Genomic DNA, 17,981 nt, shown 5'->3' with positions numbered 1-17,981 from the left:
CTTCAGTGTTAGGATGCCGCATGAAACGTAGTGCATGTGAAACCGTGAAAGAGTAAAAGTCTGTCAGGTGTCATTGAGAAATTTCCTTTTAAGAAATACCCCAAAATATACTGCACAAAGATTACACAGAACACGGATGGATACACAGTTGTCCCATATCACTGTGTTTTTTTTTTCCTCCAGTTGTTTGTGGTTCATAACACGAAACTTGAAATGTTCAGTGTTCACAAAAATGATCTGCTGTTTTTTTACTTGTCTGTTCCAGCTGGTGCTCACCTTGTTGGGCTGGCTGAAGAATGGATTTCCAGAACAGCGTTGGTTGATGACATCTCTGATCAGGTGTTTTTGTCCATTGTAGGTGGTGAGGATGCTGATGCGGTCAGCAGGGTAGCCCAACAGACGCATGTACATGAAGAGAGCCACAGAATACTCCGCCTCCCCCAGGTTCTTCACAAAGAGAGAGAGAGAAAAGGTAGCGTTATATTATTGTAACTAAACATATTGACTATTGCCTGAGTCCTGTGAAAAAGACAAACTGATGTTGAAGAGATTCTGTTTACATTATACATCGAGTATAACATTTTTGCCTGCAAAAATGACCTCAGAATTAGAGCCGCCCCCCCCCCCCCCAATTTTTTTTGGGACAGATGTCCATAGATGCACACGGTTCTCTCTTCCTACTGGTACACCCACAGCTGTTTGATGTGTTTGACACCTTGCTGTTCTCATTCTCTTTTACTGTATAGGATTAAAACAGTCTAATTAGTATTCATAAATATATTTCCAATTACAAATGCTAGGTTGATGTACAAACAACGAAGTAATGAATTAGAGGCACAGATACATGTTTATAGATACACATCGCTGTGCATACAGTGGGGCAAAAAAGTATTTAGTCAGCCACCAATTGTGCAAGTTCTCCCACTTAAAAAGATGAGAGACGCCTGTAATTTTCATCATAGGTACACTTCAACTGAGAGACAAAATGAGAAAAAAAATTCCTGAAAATCACATTGTCTGATTTTTAAAGAATATATTTGCAAATTATGGTGGACAATAAGTATTTGGTCAATAACAAAAGTTCATCTCAATACTTTGTTATATACCCTTTGTTGGCAATGACAGAGGTCAAACGTTTTCTGTAAGTCTTCACAAGTTTTTCACACACTGTTGCTGGTATTTTGGCCCATTCCTCCATGCAGATCTCCTCTAGAGCAGTGATGTTTTGGGGCTGTCGCTGGGCAACACGGACTTTCAACTCCCTCCACAGATTTTCTATGGGGTGGAGATCTGGAGACTGGCTAGGCCACTCCAGGACCTTGAAATGCTTCTTACGAAGCCACTCCTTCGTTGCCCGGGCGGTGTGTTTGGGATCATTGTCATGCTGAAAGACCCAGCCACGTTTCATCTTCAGTGCCCTTGCTGATGGAAGGAGGTTTTCACTCAAAATCTCACGATACATGGCCCCATTCATTCTTTCCTTTACACAGATCAGTCGTCCTGGTCCCCTTGCAGAAAAACAGCCCCAAAGCATGATGTTTCCACCCCCATGCTTCACAGTAGGTATGGTGTTCTTTGGATGCAACTCGGCATTCTTTCTCCTCCAAACACGACGAGTTGAGTTTTTACCAAAAAGTTCTATTTTGGTTTCATCTGACCATATGACATTCTCCCAATCCTCTTCTGGATCATCCAAATGCTCTCTAGCAAACTTCAGGCGGGCCTGGACATGTACTGGCTTAAGCAGGGGGACACGTCTGGCACTGCAGGATTTGAGTCCCTGGCGGCGTAGTGTGTTACTGATGGTAGCCTTTGTTACTTTGGTCCCAGCTCTCTGCAGGTCATTCACCAGATCCCCCCGTGTGGTTCTGGGATTTTTGTTCACCGTTCTTGTGATCATTTTGGCCCCACGGGGTGAGATCTTGCGTGGAGCCCCAGATCGAGGGAGATTATCAGTGGTCTTGTATGCCTTCCATTTTCTAATAATTGCTCCTACAGTTGATTTCTTCACACCAAGCTGCTTACCTATTGCAGATTCAGTCTTCCCAGCCTGGTGCAGGTCTACAATTTTGTTTCTGGTGTCCTTTGACAGCTCTTTGGTCTTGGCCATAGTGGAGTTTGGAGTGTGACTGTTTGAGGTTGTGGACAGGTGTCTTTTATACTGATAACAAGTTCAAACAGGTGCCATTAATACAGGTAACGAGTGGAGGACAGAGGAGCCTCTTAAAGAAGAAGTTACAGGTCTGTGAGAGCCAGAAATCTTGCTTGTTTGTAGGTGACCAAATACTTATTTTACCGAGGAATTTACCAATTAATTCATTAAAAATCCTACAATGTGATTTCCTGGATTCTTTCCCCCCATTCTGTCTCTCATAGTTGAAGTGTACCTATGATGAAAATTACAGGCGTCTCTCATCTTTTTAAGTGGGAGAACTTGCACAATTGGTGGCTGACTAAATACTTTTTTGCCCCACTGTATATTTGTGCATTGTGTTTTACGAGTTACGTAACTTGACATTTGTTTGTGAATGCTAATAAGACTCTTTTAATCCCATATACTGTAGCCCCTTCTCACCTGCTGAGTGTTTACCTTTTCAGACAGATAAATCCCAGTCATTCATGAGATGCATGAGCAGTCTTCTGATTGGACTGAAACTAATTAGCTCAGACAGAGCTCAACATCGCTATCACTAGGCAGCTGGTACAAAATTCTGAATAGCATATTTCTACTGAGGCTTTGATAAGGGAAGAGAAGGGTAAGGCAAAATTGTGTGTTCAGAAGTGTGACAAACGAATTCATCATCAAAAGTTGCATTAGTCAGAATCTTATGAAGGCAAAATACTATTATAATACACTACCCATATCAACACAATATCAACACATTTACATTTTAACCAGAAAAGCTATGATTCTCCAAAATGGTGCTGCTTGTTTTTAGATCACGACAGCCCACTGCATTTATAAATGAAATGTAAATATTCAAACAAACGCATATAAAAACATTGTCCCTGTCGACACATGTAAACACACCCGTTTTAAAAAAATATATTTATCTCTTATTTCCAATTCCAAATATTGAGGCCCTGAAACAACATCAACAAAATTCCTCAGCTTGTGCATCCTGTCTCCAAGGCTACACTCTGCCCTTCAGATGTGACCGAGAAAAAGAAAAGAAAAAAGCCAACGGTATGCATTATTCATCTGCTTTCAATTAAACGTGGACTGCATCCTCACATCTTTGATAATAATTTATGCAGATTCATCAACAGTTCCCGATCCAGCTGCACTGGAGTCAACACATCAAAAACAATGACAGCCTTTGTTCTTCTTCCCTTATTACCTGCCTCCAAATGGCACAAATTCACATATTTAATAACCTCACCATGTTTCTCCAAAGACAATGTATTCAACACAGTAAATGTCAGCTATGAGTTGCTGTATTCAAAGACGATCTACCAAATAACAATCAGCTTTCAACACCGCCTGCTGGTCAGTGACAAGAGATAATTTTAGGATGAGTAAGTGAAACCGCATGACCTTATCTTATTCAGTTTGGCTGGACTGAGAGAAGTAAGGATCCCACTTCATCCAAAATATAAGGTCAAGATTGTTTCAGTAAAGCTCTCTTCTCAGTTGTGCATCTGCATCCATTATAAATACTAATGAGGTTGTTTTACAATTTGGCTGCAGAGAAAAAAGATCACAAGAACCACAAACATGCACATCTCTCTCTCTTTCACACACACTCACATACAGAAACAGACACAGAATAATATTTAAGTAGACATCTGGTTGACATCTACAGCTTTGCCTACCTCGTGCATGTTTTTAACATAAATAAGATCTAATGCCCTAACACCCGAGAGAAGTTGGTAACCATAACAACAAGGTCAGACCTAGCCCATCGGAGTTTGAGCCAGTGGCCACATTAGGACCAGAAAGGATGAAAAGATGAAACAGGGGCACAAGTTAGAGGGCTACACACTGCGGTGTACAAACACAATATAGTAATAAGAGGTGTAAATCTGGACAACCTGTAAGTAAAGTCCACCGTACCAATGGCTCTTATGCAATTTAAAATGCAGCTTGTGAAGCAGAAAAGTCTCGACTAACACGCCCAGAGGCTGAGAAAGGCAATTTTCAAAAAACAGAAGGTTTGGATTTAGATAAGCATCTTACTCTTCATGAGCCATTTGACAACACTGAAGTGCTGTCAATGGGCTGAGACTCAATATGGAAAGTGCTTTAGCAAATGAGGCAAACAAAGAAGCAGGGAAGGCAGACCTTTCCACTGTCAATTGTCTGTTCGCATGCACACACACTTACACATTCATGTGTTTAGTGTGATTTGTGCACAGATGCTGTGTAAGTGCAAAGCAGCGGCTGTGGCAGTGCTTGTTCAGCTGTGACATGTATTCAGCACGCACTGGATACAACTGCCTCTGTAGTGTCAAATTTATCCCCTCTGGTTCCTATGAAAGTGCATGTGTGTGCGTATAAATGTGCATGTATGTGTGTGTGTGTGTGTGTGTGTGTGTGTGTGAGTGAGTGAGTGAGTGAGTGAGTGAGTGAGTGAGTGAGTGAGTGAGTGAGTGTGTGTGTGTGTGTGTGTGTGTGTGTGTGTGTGTGTTCAAGCAGTGATACTGCCAATTCCCCTGAGGAGCCTTAAAAATGGCAACAGGCCAATGGAGTTGAGGTTCATGTGACCTGGTGCCTCGAGAAACGCACATGATCTGGATTTAAGAACAATAAGGAGCTTCAGGGACTTGAGGACGCATCGTGTTGAATGGAGCGATAACATTAGTGAAGAAATGTGAAATGCTCATTGGACATGCAGGTTATAAACTTAAAGCTTTGATTTGATATTTTTTATCATTAGACAAGAACACATTAACCCTAAATCAACTTTGGGTGTCTCTGATTTCTGCAAACCCTATAGAGATGCAGGAGATGAGGTGTTTATAGTATAACTTTTCCAAGATCTATAGGTTGTATATTTCTGGAATAATTCAAAAGAACACTTCCAATGAAGTCACATGTAAAGATTTCAAAGTCCTTCTTAAAATGTTGTTCCTGTCACAAGAATTTTGCTGTTATATTTGACTCCCACATATTTGGTCTCCTGAGCTGGTCCGGTGCCAAAGTAAACACCCCTATCCACCCTGCCGCCCGCCCACACACAGTCTTGGTGTCTCAGCAATGTCATGATGAAACACAATCTGGCTCCTGGTGTGAAGGACGAACCCACTGGTTTGTGCTGGGCAGCCAGTGTTAGCTTGCAAACTAAGCAGAGTGATGAATATATCATATGGACCGGTGGCTAAACCATTAGAATTTAAAAATGAATGAAGCGCTGCACAACAACCAACGTAGAGGAAATGGAGGCGAGGGAGGAATATGCTTCTCTGCTCTGGTGAAACTAAGTGGGCATGAATGTGTATCTGTGTAAAGGAGTGAATAAATTCTGTCTGGAAAGGGCCACACACTGTGTAACAAACCATTTCAGGTGTTCAAACGTTGTATATACCTGTGCCACATATATACTGAATACTGGTGTTATGTACTGCACAACAGCAGGTATTTACAGTTGTGAACATTTTATTTTCTGGAAATTGTTGCATTTTTTTATGTAGATTTTAAAACAAAGAGATTTGAATGTGCATCACAAGAGACAAACAAAATATGTTTAAATCAATTTCATGATCTGCGTGTATTTGTTTGTACTACTGACCTGGTAAAAGTAAGGGTTGGGCTCAGACTCTCCCACCCCATTGAAGTCCTCCACATTAATGAGCTGGAAGTCGAAGGTCAGACCAGGGTTTGGCACCTGGAACTCGGGAAGCTGCTGGACGTGCGGCAGGTTCCCCAGGTGTTTGTAGCGCCAGTTGTACAAGTTACACAGACTGTAGGACAGTGAGACATAAGGTCACATTGTTGTTACTGTAAGCCTTTCCAGTGACGGGACAGCACCCACCCTTGTAAAATTAAGTCGGACTCCAGCACTGTGTGACCCACCTTGCACGTGCACGGCCCTGTGCATCCAGGTCTATGGTGGGCACCCCGAGGCGCACAAATCGGGTGAAGAGAGACTGCTCCATGTTGGAGTACTTCTGGAAGGCCATGTTCTTGATGACTGGGGGCAACTGGTGGTGGTCTCCAATCATGATCCAACGCTTCAGCCTACTGTAGCCGTCCTCTGGGTTCTACAGAGAGGTGGAGAGAACAAGTGGTAAGAACACCTGTAACGGAAAAGGCATTTTGCCCAGTACATGTTAAACAGATAATTTAGGTTTACCTTTACTCTAACTAAATGTGCAGTAAATGTATTCACATGTACTCGTTTTGGCTCTATGGATCTACATCTGACATGTGAAATCTAACCTATGTTTACATATCTAATTGCAGTGCCCTATAGCAATCTCATTTTGCCCAACCCTTATTCAATTTTCATTCATATAATGACACAACAATATGAAATAGTGTACGTAAAATCCAATCTTGAGCAGGGAATGAAATTAAAGTGCAGCAGGGAAGCATGAAGGGCCACTGCAGTATTTCACTCACGTCTACGCATACTGCCAAATTTTACTAATGAGCTGCTGTTTATTTGGAGCTTGACCTCACACAAATCTGATATTCCAACCACTGTAAGTCTAGAGCTCATTTAACCACTGAAATCCCTGGTAAGGATGAATGGCTGGACAGAGAGAGGGAGGGAGGGAGGGATGGAGAATAAACAGGTCCACAGTGACGTCGGTACACCAAGCACAAGACTATGGCTCATTGGTGAAGAGAGATAAAGAGAGGAGCTCTTACAACGTTGTTGGATAGATTGATGTTCTTAATGATCTCCTCTGTACACAGAAATTAGCACTATCTCAGACAATTAGGCACAACTACCAAAGACAAACACCATTACATCGTCTGAGGCCCTTAACAGGGAGTCAGGTTGTAAAAGGCTGAGTTCTGTGGTAAGGATTAAACTAGGCTTGATGTGGGAGCTTGTGACACAGTGCTCATCCCTGGCAGAGTATCATTTTTTTTTCCAAGTGTAATTTTTTCAGCCAAGATTAACAGCTAAAACTTTCAGTCTTAGTCATAGGTGTTAAACAACATGAGTTTGTGTTTTAAGACTTAGTCAGGAGACGGTTACCTGTAACAACAGAGGGATAAAGGTCTCGATCTCCAGAATCTGTGCAGCTTCTTCCATCAGGATGTTGTCGTACTAATGAAGAGAATCAGCGGTTTAGTGCAAATTTTAAAACTATCTGCAGTAAATACAAAATGGACAAGGCTGTCCAGCCTTTGTGTCAACTGAGAAATGCCTACCTTAAATCCCAGCTCAACTAGATCGTGACGTTTGAGTGCAGCGTGTGTGCACGTCATGGCAATGATCTTGGCTTCCTTCACGAGCAGATACTTGGAGCGGTCCAGTCCACTCCTCAGCAGCTCAAAGGCCCTAAACTCCTTCAGGAGTAGACGAGGGAGAAGGTGAGGTTCAGGACCCAATCATGGTGAACAGTAGTATTTTAGAAAAAGGTGTGATTGGGACAAGAAATGGCAAAACATCATGAAGAATTAAGTTAGCTATCACTAAGATAGTGATTGTTTATTCTGTTATTTTTTTAGTTTTTTGCAGATGTGAGAGGAAACTTAAGACATCATAAAAAAGGATGGACCAGAACTGAGAAAAAAATATGGATGATATGATTACCTCAAGCAATAACACCTTTACTATATAAAGAAAAAATACCTCAATAATAAAAAAAAAAACACAGCCATCATATCATTATAAACGTATCTTCAGACCACTAGAATATCTCCAATTGGACAATTTTCATTGTCCAAGTTCCTGATTCAAAGTGATACCCAGAGACGAAACACAACTCCGAACTTCAACAATGTCCAGATGGACAATTTCATGACCAGCAGCCACCAGTACTCTGCTTTTTAATGAAACATATCATTAACATAATCCCTCTGCTTTCTACTCTCATTAGGAGCAAGCTTCCTCTTTTCCCATGATGCAGTAATGAGGAGACCAGACAGCTGCAGGGATTTTCTGTGGAGAGTGTAGTGGGTGTAGTTTGTTGTTCAATAACTGCAGCTTGAGGAGCACTTAAAACACAGATTTTCTTACATGGATGAAACTGCAATGGAGAATTTAGGGACAGTTTTGCGAGAATATACAAATCAGTTTACTTCAGGACGCTGATATCATGGAATTATTTAAAAATAAATAAACGCTGGGGAGGATATGGGTAAACTGGCATGCTATTTTCAGGTTGCCACACAAGCTGAGTAGGGCCAGGGAAGTGGGGACGGAGGGAGGAAGGGAGGGAGTAGACTCGGACAGCATTGGGGTATAAATATTTGATGTGTTACTATTTTAGCATTAATATTAAACCAATCAAAACATGCAATATTGATGAGGCCTATTTTTAACCCCCATGGCTCCAGAGTGGCTGAAGTATGAAATCAAGATGGTTTGTATTCTAACTCAGAGAAGTGGAGGAAGAGAGAGAAACAAAAAATGTATAAAAAAAAAGAAAAGAAGGAAAGATAAGGTGGGACTGCAGAGGAGTAAACAGAAGATGTCTGAACAGGAACCCAGGAGGTACATTGTGTCTCTGTCTGTCTGTCTAGCACTGAACAGGAGGAGGATATTCCTATGACAGCCTATTCAAAACTGCTTTTACATTTGAAAAGGTAGACAGATAAGCAAATTCAGCAGGATGCTGCATTTGCTACGCCTGCACCACATACAGCAATACCTCTTAATGGGTGTACAGATTTCACTGCAGCATGGGTGAGGCTGAGGGAGGAGGGAGAGGTGCTGTGATGCAGTGATACAGTGATACAGAGGCGAGCCAGATAAATCAAGGTCACCGCACGTGTTGGGATATTACCTTTAGCCAATAACTTCATTATTGCTTTTCGGAGACCTTCTTGGTGTTCTGAAATGGGTTTTTTTGTTATCCCTATAGAAATTGCCGATGGGCTGGGGAGGAATGATAACACATCTTCAGCTGTGAGTTTGTGAGCGTGAACGAGTGTGAAAAAGAGTGACAGGGAATAATAAGAAGTAAAAGACTTGACATTATTATTGTGTTGCTTATTTTTTTTTTTAACGGGTTACAAAGCATCCACAAAGAGACAGTTAGTGTCTGACCAGTCACTATGAATGTACAACAGCCTGTTAATGCGGTGGCCACTAAGGCAGCTACTTGTGCATGAGAGAATGTGCAACACCTGGACAAACAGCTGGCAAATAGCTTGAGAAAAAAGGTCAGATACAGCTGGCAGAGCTTGTTTGTGCATTCGAGCAAAAGCACATATAGGTTTATCTTTAATTTGAGCTTCTGTGGACGGGTACATAACATATGTTATTTGTTGCGGTGTACGTTTTAATGAAAAACACACTAAGGGTAGATATAATGACGTGTGCTCTATGAATAAAATGAACTGGCCTTATTGCACTGAAATAACCTATTTACATCCAGCTGGGTGTTGCTCAGCCGTGAGGAAACTAATGCACGTGACGTTCTTACCTCCAGCTGGGTAAATATCTTCTTGATGTGGCGGTAGCAGCCCTCCGCGATGTCCATGTCCTCCTCATATGAGCGGCCCTTGAACACAGGCTGAGGAGCGTTGGAGAAGTACTTGTGGAAGGGAAAGTGAGCAGCGACAGCCTCCACCTCCACGTTCTTGCCCTGTTTAGGCCGGACTTTGCTCATGTACTCCTCCCAGCGAGATATCACCTGTAGTGGGGAGAGACAACTGTCATTCATCCCCCTCTGAATGAGTGCCAGTGGTGATATTCTGTGTTGAGTGGATGCTTGAGAATTGCATATTTATCGGACTTTGTTTTATCATACAAATACAAACAGGTCTTTATGAATAGAGAAAAGCTTTTCTGGCAATTTCTTATTGCTTGAAGTGGTTGAATTGCTTGGACTGTGTTAATGTGCATGACGGGCAGCTTTGGACAGAAACAAAATGTACCTGTTTACAAAAAAGAACTATGAGTGCACAGCACTGTTAACCTTGGACAATAACTAAATGGTGTTTTAGTCATTGGCTTTATTTAGCAATGAAATAAGAAAAATCACAGAGGTACTTTCTTGTATGGAAAAACACTTGGCACAAGCCTCGGGTTAGATGATGTCTACCATAATGCTGTATGACCACACACAAAGTCCTACAGGGCTCTGCCTGTCTTAAATGGTGCATTCTAGATTTTTGCTAATAATTCAACTATAGCAAAAAACACATTACAAGCAAATAAACAAATGAGAACAGATAGCCTGACTGTTACAGAAGCGTTCCTGCTGAGCACCTAATAAACCAGCTTCAACCAAACAGCAGGGTAGCCTAGTTCTATAAATACCCCTGTGAAAAACAACTTTAAGGAAAGCAGTAATGAGTCTGCTAGAGGACTCAGCTTAATTACATGTTAAGTATCTGTCTGTATGAACTATAAAGCCCACCATGGAAACCTTAAGCATATGTACATAAATATACACTGTTGTGTATATTGTGTATCCTCTGACAGAGGAGTAAGCCAATGGTCAAGGTTTCACCCGTGCTAACATCCTCTCGACAGCATCTTCAATACCGATACTGATGGCTAGTTTTCAGAGTTAAAATAAACACAAGAACTCAGAAGCACAAGAAGTGTGGCTGGCGAATCCAGTCTCATCAGACTAATGAGGAACCACAGTGGCATGGGAGAGACAGCTGACAGACTCCTGGCGAAGTGCAAAAATGGCAGCATGAACAGTATTAGACACACACCACTGACACTAGAGTATCTGGCAATGACCATAGTCACTTCTAAAACACCTTACTCACTAAACAGGATGTAGTTTGAACTATGACCAAATTCAAGAGTAGGCCTCAGGCATCTTTGCACTGTTTATAAATGTCTAACATGGCTGTTGTGATGTGATGTCATACTTAAATGACAGCTATTTCTTTTCAGAAAAAAACATGTCTATTTTAGACCCCTGATACTGAAGCATGGGAACACCCGTCAGTAACTGTCTGCAGTATCATTTCACCTGCAGTCTGAGGGGGACAGAAATGAAAGGCAAGAATTGGGAAGGTTTCTTAATATTTGCAGTCGAAGCAAAAAGAGCAGCGAGTCTGGGGAATGAAAACTTCAATAATGTCTGTTTTTGACTGACAAAAATGTTCGGAGGAACAGGACAAACATTACAGAAATCCATTCTAATTAATTCTGCAAAATATCTCTTGGATCCCCAAAACTCTCCCTCCCTGCAAATCAATACCAAAATCCAAACATACATTTCAAGGATGTTTAGATGCCTAGTAGATGGAAGGAAAGAAGGAGCTGACTGAAAACAAATAACATCTGGGCTTTTGAGAGGGTTTGGTAAACCTGTGTGTTATTACAAATGAAGTGACTTTCAGCTTGATGGAATATTATGCAAAATATGAACCCAAGTGCAAAATCAGAAACGCAGCCATGCAAGCCTGGTGACGGTCTTACTTGGTAGAGGTAGAAGTGTCCAGCAGTCTCACAAGTGTAGGAAACATCTCCCGGGACGTCCAAGCTCTCCTGGAACCTCCCAACCTCTCTGAGGAGCTCCAGTCTTCTGGCCAGGACATAGTTTACTCTGCCATACCTGGAGACAGCACAGTGTAGCTGGTCAACAAAACAGTTCACCTTTATGTGTAAGGATAAACACACAGTTACAAAGACCTGCAGAAACAACTATTGACTTGATCGTGGGGTATTGATTCCAGATACCTAATAACATATATGTATAAGTACCGGCTTTACTCGACTCCACTTGTTTTCATATCATGTAATTTTCTCGATTTTGTCTTCCGCTGCAGACAACACCCCCTCATGTAGTAACGAGGCTCTACATACTCTATACACGTCATCGATAACGCGAAACACTCTCTTGTTGGATTCTTTTGTTGGCAACCATCCAGAGGGACATCTGCACCTCCTCAAAAAGCAGCGATGTGGCGGAGGTGATATCAAAAATAGGGCAAGGTACTATCCACCTATTTTGCCAAATGGAACACTAAAAACAGCAAGTAGAGTAAATTCCTGTATGTACGGAGGTTAAAGAGGGCAATCGCTGTCCCTGACGGTACACAAGATTTTCTTCAGGTTCTATAATGCATTTTACTGTGCAGCTAAACAATACTGTTCAAATTATCAGATGGTAATGAGACAACACATACAGACAGGAAGTAGGAGGAGTCACAGGGTAATACTAGAGGTGGGCTCTATTTTTAGATCCTGTGCAAAGATTCTCAGTCAGCAGATGACTCAAAGAAGATCACACTGCTTTGCCTGTTTGGCCTGAATAAAATAAGATAAAAAAAAAAAAAAAAAAAAGAAAAAAAAGGAAATGACCTTGTTTGTGAGGAAGACACACCTGTAATGCAGTCAGCCACTACCTAATACTGAAAACCTAAAATAGATACACAGGTATTTATCAAAAAGACTGAATTATATTTTGCGTAAAATCTAATAAATGCAAAACCCAATACAACAGCAGCAGCTGTGCTTGGACCTGGATGAGGATGGTGGATTTGTTTTCCACCTTAAACTGAAGTGGCATCATGACACGTTTTGGCAAATATTGTTTTCTTTACATACGACCTGCGGTACAAACATAGACTATCCAGTAAATATGGCTTCCCCCGGGGCTGCCACCAAGATCTACTTAAAAAAAAATCTCATTAAAACAGCACAAAATTTATTATGAAATGCACAGAGGCATTGTTAATTGATGCTGCAACTTCCCCTTTGTTAGGCATTCAGAGAAGCACTGCCTTCCATTTTTTATGTGGTATACAGTGTTAATTAAAACTTCCTGGCTCTTTCCTCTTGCTCGTGTCACTGGGGTGGAAGAAGTGTGGAGTCTGCATGTTGTTATGAAGCTGCCAGGCAGGCGGGAACATATTAAATGCTGCTCTTCCTTTTATATCTGTGTTTCTGCATAATTTAATAATGTAAGAGACTGCTTTCATGTGCAGTCCCCAGTTTTCATACAAGACAATTCATACTACACTCGTGCACTCACTCTGAGCAGCAGTCATACAAATGGTACATTAAATGAGAGACATGTATAACCCCTCCCTCGGTCTTTTAGAAGTGATGCTAAGAGCTATAGGGTGTAATTCACTCAGTACCACAGATGGAAAAGGTGGTAATTAAGAATTTAAGCTATAAGGAAACTTTAAATAGTCACAGCATACATTTTTTATGAATATTCAGTGAGGCTAAGCTATTTATATTCAGGAGCTGGCTAAAAAGTCTTGCTAGAAAAAAAAAAACTACGTTTCAGTCTGAGTCATTCAATAAGGGTGTTAAATATAGCAGCGGTCATGTAGAACTGTAAATGTTTTGGGTATCTTGAGATAATCTGCCTTCCTCAACTCTGTCAGGAGTGCTTAAAATGCACAGCCACCCCACCTTCTCTTTTCCCATCTCAGTAGTAGGAACTGAGTCACTCTCCTTCAAGGCATTACACTCACACAGACACACACTCATACACACAGAGTGGTTGAGAGAGCCCAGAATGATTGGGGATCCTTTAACAGGACTCTGGTGTTTCTTGTCTGAAGCTGTTTGTTCTGTTCCCTTTCACTGGTTCTACATGAGTTATAGCAGCACCGGCTGGTTCATGAGTCTTAAAAAAAAAGTTCTTAAACTAGTGTAAAAGCTGTGTTAGTTTCATCAAATTATACTCAGGTAATGTTGCCCTCTTAAGCTGCAACAAATAATTGATTAGTTTGATCATATTAATCGTCTTGAGTAGTTTTGCAATGAAAAAAAAAGGGAGGAATTCCTTGATTCCAGCTCCTTAAACATGAATATATTCTGGTTCCCATGATAATACCATTTTCTGACATTTTAAAGACCAAACAGCTAATCAATTCATCGAGAAAATAATCAACACATTACGGATTATGTAAATAATCGTTATTTGCCGTTCTGTTTCCATCTATTGATTTAAATTGGCTTCCTTTCTGAAAAGAGTAAAATTTACATTCTAATGGTCTTAGAAAACTAAGATGAAATTTATCTATTCATGTAATTATTTATTTATTCATGAATTTATTTAACTATTCCATCACATTGTTGTAAATGAATTATTAATTAAAAGGCTTTGTGTATCCCTGTGATAGGAAAAGGAAAACGTTATTTCAGCGGCTTCCCCATTAAACTTAATCATTTCGTTTATATTTAACATTTACACAACCATATTGTGGATTTGCCAGAATTTGTTGCATATGGTTATGCAACAAATTCATCTTGCTCATCCATAACTACAACTACAGACTTGATATGATTGAAACAAATTTTGGAACTGGGATGATTTGAATTAATGTTTTACCCAAACTTTAAGAAAGATTGATTTCATCTCTAAATTGTCGAATGAAATGTGCAAACACTTCACACAGTAATAACATTTTCAGGTTTAACCTGTCACAGGTAAATCTACATAAGTCTTTCTACAAAGCTTGTTGTCATGCTCTTCTTTTCTAAAAACGATTCTCAAAGTGGACAATACCGGTCTGATCTGATCTTGTGGTCCAATATAGCGATGAACGGGTTAATCAGGCACGCATTGCCTCTGAGCGCAGGGCTGCAGAGATATATCCCTTACACTGGCGGAAAGGTCTGAGAGTCCAACGATGCCTAATGAAGACAAACCAGGTCCACGGCCTGGCATATGGGAGTATCGAGTAGCCCTGTCATTGTGTTGCTCAGACTCATTATGTATGTGAGCAGCTGCTTCCATATGTATGTGTGTGTACAATGATAATATTGTGTGTGTGTGTGCGTGTGCGTGCGTGCGTGCAAGGTCAACTTCCTCTGCAATGCAGATGCACTATAAGTCTGCTCATTTGCTGAATTTACTTTCACACGTGTATGCGGGAATTCATGCTGTATCAGCTTTCACATGTGCTTTTCTATTCGTTTCGGTGCCTTGATCTATGTGTGCGTGTGTGTCTGTGTGCATGTGTCCACCTGTCGTCTGCTGTCCTCACCTGCTGAAGTCCTTCTCCGTCTCCAGCTCCTCCTCTCCGTGGCCAAGACGCAGAAGGTGGCGCTCGTCAATGTCCAGAGCCATGATCTTTTCAAACAGCTGGTTCAGAGCCTGGGTTACAATGAAGCAGGAAAGAACAAGTCAACATTGTCAGATATGGGAAATCTTCTCTCTGATGTGTGCATTTGATGTGTATCATATCTAAACTAGATACACATTTAGCATGCTATATGGTAAGCTTCTGTAAGAAATCTAAATTACTCTTGCAGGAGAATAATTATGGTGCTATACTTCTTGTGGATAAGGTTCCTTCTGGCAACCTTCCACTGGTGTGGAAAAACAACAGCAGATTACTTTGTGATTAAGTACAGAGGGGGGAACACCAGGGCACAGGGGAGCTTAGATTGAAATTTTTCCTTCATGGTTTGGATTTGACTATCGCCTGATTAATGGGCAGTTCTAAGCACAGGCTATAAATTCTCTAGACAGCTTCACTTATTTGAGGAGGGTGTTAGGAAAACTTTTTAGAGACTGTGTGTGTGTGTGTGTGTGTGTGTGTGTGTGTGTGTGTGTGTGTGTGTGTGTTGACCTGGTTCGAGTGTGTGACTATGAGGGTCCTCTGCTCAGGAAAGTTGTGATAGAGGTTTGAGATGATCTGAACAGCAACATCAGTCTTTCCGGTGCCGGGTGGTCCAACAACCTGGAGACAGAGTAGGAAGTGAAGACGAAGAAAGACAATATATTTTTTTTTAACTCTAGGAAACAAAAAAAAAAGAAGATAAGCACAATTTGAAGTTAGGTTGCAAAGGCACTCCACTTGAGATAACCTAGTGGTTGTGACAGCTAAGCCATGGGCATGTCACAACAGGCTGGGCTAGCGCCCCATTGTTAGCCATGCTCAGATGGACCCAATGCAATGCGGTGTTGGCTGGCATGCCAAGACAGTCAGTCTGACTGCACATATACTGTAGGCAAGGACAGACAACCACTGGAAAAAAGCTACAGGAGGTGCAAGTATTTTTCAAGCCTCCATTTCCTTCTTATTATTTGAATGTTAGGAACACTTCATCGCTGTATACAAGTTAGCAGGATAATAAACCTCATATTCACCTAACTGGGGGGGGTGAACAGCACATTTAATTTAGTTAATAAATATTCATGGAAGTGTAGTGTGGGTCTCTCAGGTGAGTAATCTCTGCTAAAAATAGTAAGCACAATTAAATATTTCTGCATATATCAGTACATAATCAGCTCCTTGGTTTCCCTACATGAAAGCCAGGCAGACCGGGAGGTAGTGTGTGTTTGTTATAACTGCTAATGACTGTGACATATGCCAAGAATGAAGGTTAGAAGGGGTGAAGAGAGGGGCAGAGGAAGGCATGAATGTGGAGTTGTTTTACGACTCTGTTGATAGCCTCTTTGCCATATTTACCACGGCAGGCCGCACAATAAATAACCGCGATCACGCTGCCAGCTTCAAATCACCACATCAAAATAGCACTTTTGTCAAAACATAGCAATGGCAGGCTGCGGTGACATGGTTGTGGATGTGCGTACACATTGGTGCATCTATATTCTGGTCTATTTTATTTAATGCCAATGACAAAACTACAGAGAGGGTTTCAGTGAAATTTGTCAACACTACTTAAATGATAGCGATGGGGGACTTTTTGTAAAATAAAAAATTAAAATTTTACTAACTATATGTGAGGAACTTAGCAATTGAACTCTAAATACGAAATCCTTACCATGGTTAGTCCTGGCTGCATCCCGGCTCGAATGGCTTCAATCTGCGTTGGAGTAAACTGAATTGTGTTCCTGTAAGAGATTTACATTGCTGATATTAATAAAAATCGAGTAATATTCTTGAGATACTGAACGGCCTCAGCAGCGTAAATACATTAGTATTCAGATGTTTTCATTTGTTTTTTTCCAAGAGATGTTCAATGCAGCAAGTGTAGTTGTGATGCTTTTTGAGACCATCTTGAAAGATTGTTAAGTCGGGGTCTCTTCATGGACCCAAAGAGCAAACTGCAAATGCTCAAACACCGCTGGATGAACCTTAATGTTCGCAAGTATTTTGTGGTGTTGTAATTAATACAAGAATATTAAAGCCTTTTCCGTTCACCTTTAATTGCATTAAAATGTCCATCTATAAATGTAGGCCTAACAACAACCAAAACAGCAACACAACATTGCATGGCAAACAGGTCGGATACCATAGAGACAAGCACAGACAAACAAATCAAAATAGTCAAGCTCAGAGTAGTGCACCTACAAGAAGCACAGCTAAAAGGACTGCACCTTTATACTGATTTATATTGAAAATATTTGTGAATATAGGTGAAGGACTTAACATGCGCTATATTATGATTCACAATTGAGCCTGGAATTCTAGAATAAGAAGTCATTATTACACTAGAGACTATAGTTTGGTAGAGTGCCTCAGTAATGAGGTCAGTACACTGACTATAAATGTTTTAATCAAGCGCTGTCCAAGTCATTAAGTTGTGTATGAGAATGACCTGGGTCTTGACCTCTCACCTTTTGGGCTGGTTGTAGGGATATGGTCCACGGTTGGGGGTGACGTAGGGTTCAACAGTCAAGGTCATGTCTTCCTCTTTGTCTTCCATTTCTTCATCAGCCTTTCTCTTCTTCACTTTGTCTGTTTTATTTGAGATGGGAAACTTGATTCTGGTCAAGCAAAAGACAGAAAATAGGCATTATTACAATATGATAGAATACAATTTCATACAATACACAAATTATAGCAGCATTATTTATATATATATATATATATATATATATATATATATATATATGTAGCAAGTAATGAAAATAGTAATGATTATACTTGAATCTGATTTGAGTTAAGTTGACCTTAACAAAAAAGTTTCTCTTCATTATTTCTTCATTGGATCTTTGACTTTCAC

General features: G+C 40.7%; 1 protein-coding gene across 1 annotated transcript in view; it reads right to left on the bottom strand.

Moving 5' to 3' along the window:
* aqr (aquarius intron-binding spliceosomal factor) overlaps positions 1–17,981 on the bottom strand; it is a 52,603-nt gene that overhangs the window by 16,618 nt on the left and 18,004 nt on the right. Inside the window, exons 22-32 of the mRNA XM_069152499.1 lie at positions 17,593–17,742; positions 16,797–16,866; positions 15,638–15,748; positions 15,050–15,159; positions 11,517–11,652; positions 9,553–9,762; positions 7,331–7,468; positions 7,155–7,226; positions 6,017–6,204; positions 5,733–5,904; positions 277–447 (exon numbers count right to left, since the gene is read on the bottom strand). Coding sequence (XP_069008600.1) covers positions 277–447; positions 5,733–5,904; positions 6,017–6,204; positions 7,155–7,226; positions 7,331–7,468; positions 9,553–9,762; positions 11,517–11,652; positions 15,050–15,159; positions 15,638–15,748; positions 16,797–16,866; positions 17,593–17,742 — 1,528 coding nt within the window. The remainder of the gene's footprint in view (positions 1–276; positions 448–5,732; positions 5,905–6,016; positions 6,205–7,154; positions 7,227–7,330; positions 7,469–9,552; positions 9,763–11,516; positions 11,653–15,049; positions 15,160–15,637; positions 15,749–16,796; positions 16,867–17,592; positions 17,743–17,981) is intronic.

The sequence above is a fragment of the Embiotoca jacksoni genome, unplaced genomic scaffold (assembly GCF_022577435.1).
Source record: "Embiotoca jacksoni isolate LCO1_2020_lvr unplaced genomic scaffold, fEmbJac1.0.p SCAF_18, whole genome shotgun sequence".
NCBI classification, from domain to species: Eukaryota; Metazoa; Chordata; class Actinopteri; family Embiotocidae; genus Embiotoca; species Embiotoca jacksoni.
The sequence above is the reverse complement of the archived record's forward strand: the minus strand, read 5'-3'. Positions and strand labels throughout refer to the sequence as shown.